The sequence below is a fragment of the Pseudonaja textilis genome, chromosome Z (assembly GCF_049901715.1).
Source record: "Pseudonaja textilis isolate UNSWEBS1 chromosome Z, rPseTex1.2, whole genome shotgun sequence".
NCBI lineage: Eukaryota > Metazoa > Chordata > Lepidosauria > Squamata > Elapidae > Pseudonaja > Pseudonaja textilis.
The window spans coordinates 82232042-82241339 of NC_142008.1; the positions used below are offsets into that span (position 1 = coordinate 82232042).

Below are 9298 nucleotides of genomic sequence, written 5' to 3' on the forward strand. Positions count from 1 at the left end.
AGGACCCAAATGCCGCTTTCCAACTGGAAAAGCTCACCCGGAAGCACTTTCTCGTCAAACAAGATGGCGGCGCCCAGCAAACCGGCATCCCGGTAGGAAATGTTCCATGGACCGGTACCGGTCCGTGGCCCAGTGGTTGGGGACCCCTGTGTAAAACATTTCAGAAAAGATTCTGCATATAATATAGAAATGAAAAGAAAAACTGAACTAAAGCAGCTTACACTGTCAAAGTGAAAGAGTTATACCATGATTAGCAAATAAATGAGAAAAAGCAATGCAGGTAATCCTTGACTTATGACTACAAGGGACTGGAAATTTGGTCATGTAATTTTGGTCATAAGTTGAGGTGCTCATATGAACAGAAGTGATTGTACAATCTACCAGCATTCATTAGGCAAATCCACAGTTGTAACTGAATCCACTGGACTTTTTTGTTGGAAGCCAACAAAAGTTACATGACCATGGAACATCACGAGTGTTCATAGATATGACATCTTGACAAGTACCCAACTTGTGGTCATGTGACCAGATTGCAGCACAAGATTTTTACTTTGGCCAGGGATGCTTTATGGACCTTATAGCTCCCATTCCATCATAAATGCAGATGGTTATTAAGCAACCCAGCCATAAGGATCAGCTATAATGAAACCCATAATTGAAACACAGGTCTAAATTCTCTCCAAAGAAATGCTATGATAGAAATAGTAACATTTCAGATGAATTTGAGGAAAAAGAAAAATGACCTCAATTAGTCAATAAGAGGCTATAGAAGCAGTAGTATGTGAAAATGACCTTGAGAGATGCAGCTGGGAAACAGTTGGATGACAGGCAACTTAGCAGGAATGTGGGTGTGGGAAACGTCTCAGAAGGGAGCTTCCCTTAGTTTCTTGATCTGTAAAGGCACCAGGGGAGAAATATACTTTCAGATTCTTAAAATTATGTTAAATCTATAATAAAATACGATTAGTTCATCTGGATACATTTCCTGTCTGGGTTATGTCAGAAGGCTGACATAAATTATGTTATTCCAGAACATTTGTAGAATATTCAATTTCTTCTCCAGATGTTCTGGAATGATCCAGCTGTTTTCTTGGGGAAGCTAATTCTCCAAAATTGAAAATGACCTAGTGTCCAACACAGATTTTGGTTTTTACAAAGATTTTTTTAAAAAAAGATTACCATACAACGGTACCACAAAACCTTTTTACCATTGTTAAAGAAGTGGAATATTCCAGGACATTCAGTTTTAACACAACTGCTTGTATAGTTTCAGTAATTTTGGTTTTGTAATACATTTTTAAAAACAAAAACTTTTAAAAAACTTCCTGTTAAGACCAGCTGAGAATTCATGTCAATCACCTCCATTTATTACTGCAGTTTGTTTTTTTAAGTGGGTCTCATGACAGCAATATAACTAGAACAGTTGATTTGCCATAAAGGTTTTCAAGGGTATTTTATGCTTTGCTAATGATTAATTAGCATTTATATCTCAAACAAGTAGCAATGTAGTCATTTCTAGAACAGCTACTGAAGCTAATTTAGGGAGAATGATGCATGTGCCTTCTTGAGCTTTTCATAGTATTGAGATTTTGATAGGAAGTGGTATGAAAATCTAGTCTTCACCTTTAGGTACACTATGCTAAAGATACAATTTTCCAAAATACCTGCCAGATAGATTTCTGTTGTGTTTCACATCTGTTATCCACCCTCTTTTGATGCATTTAAAAATTTTTTGTCTAAATACATGCACACTCGCACACTTTTTTTATTCAAATTTTTTTTATTCCTAGCCCTTGCAGGCATTAAGTGCAATTTTTTCAGGTTCTCAATGTTACATAATTTTATATAGCAACATATCCAACTGCTCTACCCACTGATCTTTTTTCTCCATCTTCCCAGTTCCTTTCTTTCCCTATCTCCTCTTGCATATCACCAACATATATTTCTCATTCTCCATAAATTTATTTATTTATATTTATTTGTTTACTCAAAATGCATGTTTTATTTGATAATTGAAGCATTAGGGCTGGAAGGGACTTTGGATTGGATTTTCTAGGCCAATCCCCTGCCCAAGGCAAGAATCCTTATACCATCCGAGACAACTGACTGTCCAATCTTTTCTTTAAAAGCTATTCCATTAGTTAATTGCTGTCACTGTCAAGAAATCTCTCCTTAATAGGTGGGATTTTAACAAGTTTCTACCCATTGCTTCTTATCCTGCCCTCTGATACTTTAGAAAATAAATCAACTCCCTCATCTAAGATCTATTGAACTGCATCTTGTTGGATAGCCCATTTCTCTTAATTTGTCAATATCCTTCTGAATCTCTATTTTCCAGTGTTAGCAATTCCCCCCTGCTTGGTACCATCTGCAGATTTGATGAGGTCTTTCTATTCCCTTGTTTAGATTGTTTATGAAGTTGTTGAAGAGTACAAGACAGACTTGAACCTTGACAGAATCACACTACATGTTTCTTTCTATGTAGTTGTAGCTCCATTGAGAGCTACATTCTGAGTGTGATTGGTCAGCCAACTGTGAATCTGGTGGTGGTACTGTCTATCCTATATTGAGGGTAGACTGTGATCTACTTTGTCAAATGTCTTACTGAAGTCCAAATATAGTACCCATGTTTCCCCAAAAATAAGACTGGGTCTTATTAATTTTTGTTCCAAAAGATACATCGGGGCTTATTTTCTGGTTAAGTCTTATTTTCAGCGAAATACAAAGTACTAAATGCGTCCATCTGGCTAACAATCTTAACTGGGACTTATTTTGGTAGTAGGGCTTAAATTACGAGCATCCTGAAAAATGCTAGGGTTAATTTTCCAGTTGGGTCTTATTTTGGGGGAAACTGATTATATCAAGAGCCTTTTCCTGATCCACTAATTTAATCACTTTATCAAAGAAGGCAGTAAGGTTTGTTTGGCGCCATCTGTTTTTATAATACCCAAGCTAGCATTCATTAATTGTCTTGTTCATTTCTAGGAGCTTTCAGATATGCTGCTTGATTACCTTTTCTAAGTTTTTCCTGGTATTGATGATAGGTTGATTGGTGATTGGTTTGTAATTTTCAGGTTCTACTTTTTTCCCTTTTTTGAGAATTGGAACCACATCAGCTGAAGAATCTTCTTGGATGAGAAGTGAAACGTTTTCAAGGAAAAATTCTAAGACAGACCATTTGCCTTTTGAAAAACTTTTTCGGGGCAACCGGGACCTAGATGATTGAGAATCTCCATCGACAATCTCAATGGGGTTTTCCAATCCTCTTTACCAGTTCTCTCTCTATTCCAGAAGCTCAGTTTTTTTTTTTTGTTCAGTGGTTCTGAGACCAACCTGCTGGTTTCTTCAGAATCCTGGGATGTAATACTTCTGGTCCTGCAATTTGAACTCATCTAAAGTGGAAAGGTGTTTTCTTTACTATTTTGTCCCCTCATGTTCTGTCTCCCACCATGCTATTTTTGATAGAGTATTTTTTCCTTTTGTGTGTGGACAAATGCACAGGGGGAATTAAACAGCTCCATTTTTTCTTAATGTCCGTCACTATCTTGCCATCTTCTCTTTTAATAGACCTATATTTTCCTTGACTTTAACATATTGGAAAAAGTTTTAAAAATTATTTTTGGCATTTGTTGCAAATCTTAGTTCATTCTGACCCTTAATTTTCTGATTCTATCCTTGCAGGCTCAGGCTATTGGTTGGTATTTTGTTTTAGTTATGCATGTCTTGTTCATTCTGATCATTAGCTTTCCTGCCTCCACATGCTTGCAGATCCAGAGGACCATTTTGGGCCCTATCCAGTTGGAGCACTGTTGACCTGTAATACTTATATATATGTAATACTTATATATGGAATATTTTGAAATAGCTTAATTTTTACTTTTTTTTATTAAACTTAGGCACAAAAAGTCTATTTTGCAAATATACTTTTGCACAGCTTCCTTAAGCAAACTCATAGGAAACCTAGCAGATCCAGTCAAAATGGTCAACCAGTATTTATTTATTCTGCAAAGAAATTAATTCCTCACAGTTTCTGTCCTTTAAAAAAATTGAATTCTGGAAAACCTATTAATGTACAATATAATTTTGAACACAAAGGATTCTCCAGAAACAAATTATGGATAGCATCAAACTAAAGAACATTAATAGTTATTTCTCAGTATAATGAGAGATGGTGGTGGGGGTGTGGATTTTCTAAACAAGATCCAAGTAGAGGAATATGCTTTGAATTATCCCAAAACAAAACTTGTTTTAAATGACCGAATTGGTTATTTTTGAGCAGTCAACTTCTCCCTTTTAAAGCAGTGAGATACATATCAAATAACTGTCCCAAAATTTGAAGAGTATTAACACCTTGGCATGTAGCAATGCACTTCTTACAGCAATTTGGGAGGGCTGATATAAAAAAGTACATTTGAACTGAGCTTGTGCCCCAGTAGAAAAGGAAACCATAACTCCTGGCCTGCTATTCTGCATCTTCTGCAAGGACTCACAACCTCAATTTATAACACCTTATTTAATAAAACACTTGAGAAATACTGATCTCTACTGTTACCAGATCAGCACAAAATATTTTCCCTAAATGTGGCCAAATTTTGTTAAACTATATGCAACATTAGGCAAATTTTAGCTGCCCACTGTAATGTATTATTTTGTCTGGTTTTTTATCATTGTTTTTCTTAATGCTTTTATTTGTAATGCTGGTCTGTGATTGTAATAAAAATTGATTGATTAGAATGTCCAGACTGGTCCAAAATCAAATTTTAGTTGATACATAGTTCTCATGTAGTAATTATCGTTAGTTATTTCAGTTAAAACTTTTATTGAACAATTGATCTTTCTTATTTATTGAATCTTATTCTATCTTGTTACAAAAAAAATCTTTTAATATATCTTTTATTAGCAATAGCTGTAAGAAATTGCTCTAAATAACTTCAGTTTTCCTGAGGTCAGTTGTGAAAATGTACTTGTTGCAGAAATGTTTAATTGCATGAGAATTCAAATACCACCCTAGATATATATTGTGATACTGCTCATATGTTGAATTATATTTTCCTGTTGATGCTGCTCTGTTCTGGGGTAGCAGATTACTGGAATAATAAGGAATTTTTTTTTAGCCTCCTTACCCAGGTATAGAACAGCCTCCCCATCACCCATACTATCAGCACCACGCTCCTCCTCCACAGGCTCACCCTCCTTACTCAGGACACCATCCCATGCCACATGATGCACGGTACAGGGATAAGCGAGTGGTAAGTGTAGCTTGGATCACTGGTAGAAAATGCACACATCAGATTTTGTTGAAAATCACTATATTCATTATAAAATATCTAAGGCTAAATATCTAGCACTAGATAGTTACAGGAGAACCAGTTTGATGTAGTGGCTAAGGCATCAGGCAAGAAAGCAGGAGATCATGAACTCCCACTTTAGATAGAAGGCCAGGTGGGTGAATAGTCACTTGGAATAGTCACTCTCAGCTCAAGTTAGAAGCCAGTGGCAAATCACTTCCAAAAACTTTGCAAAAATACTGCAGGGACTTGTCTAGGTAATCTCCTATAATCAGACACAATTGAAAAGAAAGGGGAGAAAGATATTTACATATTTGTAAAACTGGTAAGATTTTCAAGCAGCATATTTCAAAAATTTCAGTTAAAAAAGAAGATCAGCATGTGGAATCTGTAGAATGTAAAAAGGATTGCCCTGAGCGAGAGAGGGGACAGTTACCAAAGAATCAAGAATAAACATACATTAAGTCTAGGATATGTAGAAACTTAGGAAACAACTCTTGACACACATCTTCCTAAATCACATGGTTATAAGAGAGGAGAGGTAACACAATTCAGACTTGCAAGATTTTTATTACCTAAATCAGAGTAGTCTTTAATATATACTAACGTTTATTAAATACATGAACATTACAACAGTGAACTATCACTGGATAATTGATAGTCCTTTAGATCCAAGTGATTTTTAGTAATTCAAAGTTGTCAGAAGTTGAGATTTTAAACAGTGATATTTAAACTTATTATGTCTTCCATAGCATGACTATGACATGAGGGTAGATGACTTTCTACGTCGGACACAAGCAGTTGTCAGTGGCCGAAGAAGCAGGCCGAGAGAGAGAGAACGGGATCGGGAACGAGATCGGCCTCGAGATAACCGAAGAGACAGGGATCGGGAACGAGGGAGGGAGAGGGAAAGAATATGTGATCGCGATAGAGACAGAGGTGAAAGAGGAAGATACAGAAGATAATGTATTGTGAAACTACAATTACTTAAGGAAGCAAAGGCTTGTATATTTGCGTGTTTACAAGTAGTAAACTTTTATTTTCTTAAGTCATCATACTTGATTGTGTAGATGAATTTATAATTGCCCCTGTTCCAAGCATGCTGTGAGCTGTGAACCGAAATACATATTTTGGCCAAAAACATGCAAAGCTTGATTCTTCAGTTGATATTTTAATTTAAGCAGTTTAGAAGACAACATTTAAAGAATGTAGATGAATTTTCCCAACATGTTTATCTTAACAATAATTTAATTATATGTTCCTTTGAATACGAGTTATTAGCTGCCATGATTTTTGCTCTGTTTTTTTTTTTGACATGTAGCTTTTAATATTTTTTAGGGGGGTAGCATGGAATGCTACTATCAACGCAAAAATACTGGGTGTGTGATAGTTGGTTGTATGGCAGTATTGAAGCAGTCGCCTTTTGTTTTTATGTTTCTGTTTTAATTTTTGTAAAGACAAAGCTTGTTCAATAATGGAAGCAATAGTAATATTTTATTGAACCTGTGCTGATTGTATTTTGTTTAATGCTCGTCTAATCACCTTACTTGCACCCTTTTTTCTCCAGTTTAACCATACTGTTTAGAATGTCCATTGTATGTGTGTGGGCATATATGCGTGAGCACAAATACTGTTGTATTTTACATTGCTACCATTTCTTTTTTTTATAATAAATTGCTAATAGTTAAATTCCATGGACTTTGATGCTTTCTGGCTTCTAAAAAAAGAATGATTAATGATTATTTTGTCAATGTCATTTCAGGCATTCAGGCCTCAGCATGAGACAGATATAGAGGTACTGTCAGGGTGTTCTAAGTCATGATGACAAACCAAATAAATTGCTATTCCTATCTAATATATTTAAATTTGTGGCATATATATTAACAACTCCATAAAAATATAAAGTATGGGAATCTCTGACTCAGGAAAGTGCATAGTTTTGTTATAAAAAAAAGGAAACTTGGAAATTCGTGGCCAGTGAACAGTTTCATGTTAATTTATTTAACCAAGTCCCATGCTATTTAATGCAATTTACTGCCAGTAAGAATGCTTGTTCATGCCTGAGACGAAGCAAATAGTCTATCTGATATTATAGTAGGAATAGTCTGATATTCTAGCAAATTATAGTCATTATCTAATTAAAAAGCTAGAAATATACATTTTCTGGACATTTTGGTTCCACAAATAACATTTCTCCTTTTTTCCTATTCTAAAATAAAACAAAAAATAGCAATACTTGGTGTTCTTTACCAATCTTGTTATTTTGTCACCATAGGAATATAATGCAGTTTATGTATGATTGCTCATAAAATCATTTTAATATAATATCAATATTGATTAACCAATTTGAAAGTGTGCTTGGGTATTTTTGAAACAAACCTATGAGATTAGATATCAGTTATTTATATAGAAAATACATTGATGTGGTCAATGAAAGGGTTAATATTCTGACTTCAAAACCCTTGTATTTCTATTAAAAATAGTGTTTTCTTTTAACTTTTTTTTGTGGTGTTTTCTTCTTTTATGGAATAAAAGCATGAAAAGACCAGAGAGAATTTCTTCCGAAGCATTTATGTTTACAAGGCCTAGAACAAATAAAACAATTGGTTAACTCAATACAGCATGTACTCAGAAAGATACACCTTAATTTAAAACGATCTTCTTCCAGAAAGAAAATACTGTATCTAGAAGAATAGACTCTCTCCTCTAACAGGATATCCCAGAGGATAGAAATAAACTCTGCTCTCTCAAGGACAGGATATCAAGGAAAGCACTATTTTTATTTTTTTCCCTGCACAGAAAAGGAAGATAATTTTGTGAGAGTTATTGTAAATTTATTACAGGCAAAGGAGCCAGTTGGTTGCTGGAGGCAAAAGATTTTGTGTTTTGTCTTAAAAATTTTGTGCACAATTGTAAGAAAATAATGCAGTTAACCATCCCATTCATTCACCCAGCAGATCAAAAGTACAACTTTACTGGAGCTTAAAAGATTACAGAAGTTTAGTGAAGCTGGTCCTGGTGTTTTAGTGCACACTCTACACAATTAACATTTCCTTTTCTTTGGCCATCCCCACTGTTATCATCAAACATTTAATTAAGTGCTGGTATATTGTTTGGGTAATAGGCCTTTGATTTTACATACTTTTCTGCTTTGCACTCCAATGGGTGACATTGGCCAGCAGGTGTATTTGCCTCATTCCTCAGCCATCATGCTTAGATTCCCCCCTCCCCCCCCAATGTCAGGCTGTTAGTTTACAAAGTTTGGCTTGGGGAACAGCAGCCATGACATGCATAATCCATTTTTAAAAATATTTTAAACCTTGAGAAAACATAAATCTTGGCATTTTCCTTCTAAGACTTTACAGCTGATAAAGCCCATTTGTTGATATGAATATTGCATAAGACAGGCAGTGAATTCTACTGAAAGGTCTGGGAGATATTTGGAATGTTTTTTGCTTAAGATCAAGTATTTTCTAGATAGAAGTTATAAAAATTGTATTGTGAAAGCAACAACTTTTGGAAACTTGTTAACTCTTGTTACTCTTAATACAGTAGTAAAGATGTTGTCCATCTGAAGAGCTACAATACAACACAGAACCAAAAGTTCTATATAAATTACTGTTTAATGTGACTTTTCTTTATGTTTGTGTTATGACAACTGAAGTTAGTTTAGTTTTACCTAATTTTCTTAGATACTTCCATAAACATTTTTAAACAAGTGATTGGCATTTAAGGAAAAAAAATATATACATATGAATGTCTAAATAAAGTAATGATTTGGAGAAAGAATTATATAGAGAAGATACTACTTGCAAAAAATTATTTCTCATAGCTCAATTTTCCACTTCAAAATCACTTAACTAAATCAAAACTAATTAAATTTGTTAACCATTTATTCAAAAAAATTAACGTTATGAATGGAATCTAATTATATGGAAACAATATAAATCTTAGCATACTAATAATACGCATAAACTCAGGAGTTGGAGACTGATTCCTTGAAAAATTAT

General features: G+C 34.5%; 1 protein-coding gene across 2 annotated transcripts in view; it reads left to right on the forward strand.

The window, feature by feature from the left end:
* YTHDC1 (YTH N6-methyladenosine RNA binding protein C1) overlaps positions 1-6977 on the forward strand; it is a 39002-nt gene extending 32025 nt beyond the window's left edge. For both annotated transcript variants that reach the window (XM_026719604.2, XM_026719605.2), the window contains 2 exons: positions 5115-5249; positions 6041-6977. In XM_026719604.2, the coding sequence (XP_026575389.2) occupies positions 5115-5249; positions 6041-6253 (348 nt within the window). In that variant the 3' untranslated portion in view covers positions 6254-6977. The remainder of the gene's footprint in view (positions 1-5114; positions 5250-6040) is intronic.
* Positions 6978-9298: the final 2321 nt, after the last annotated feature.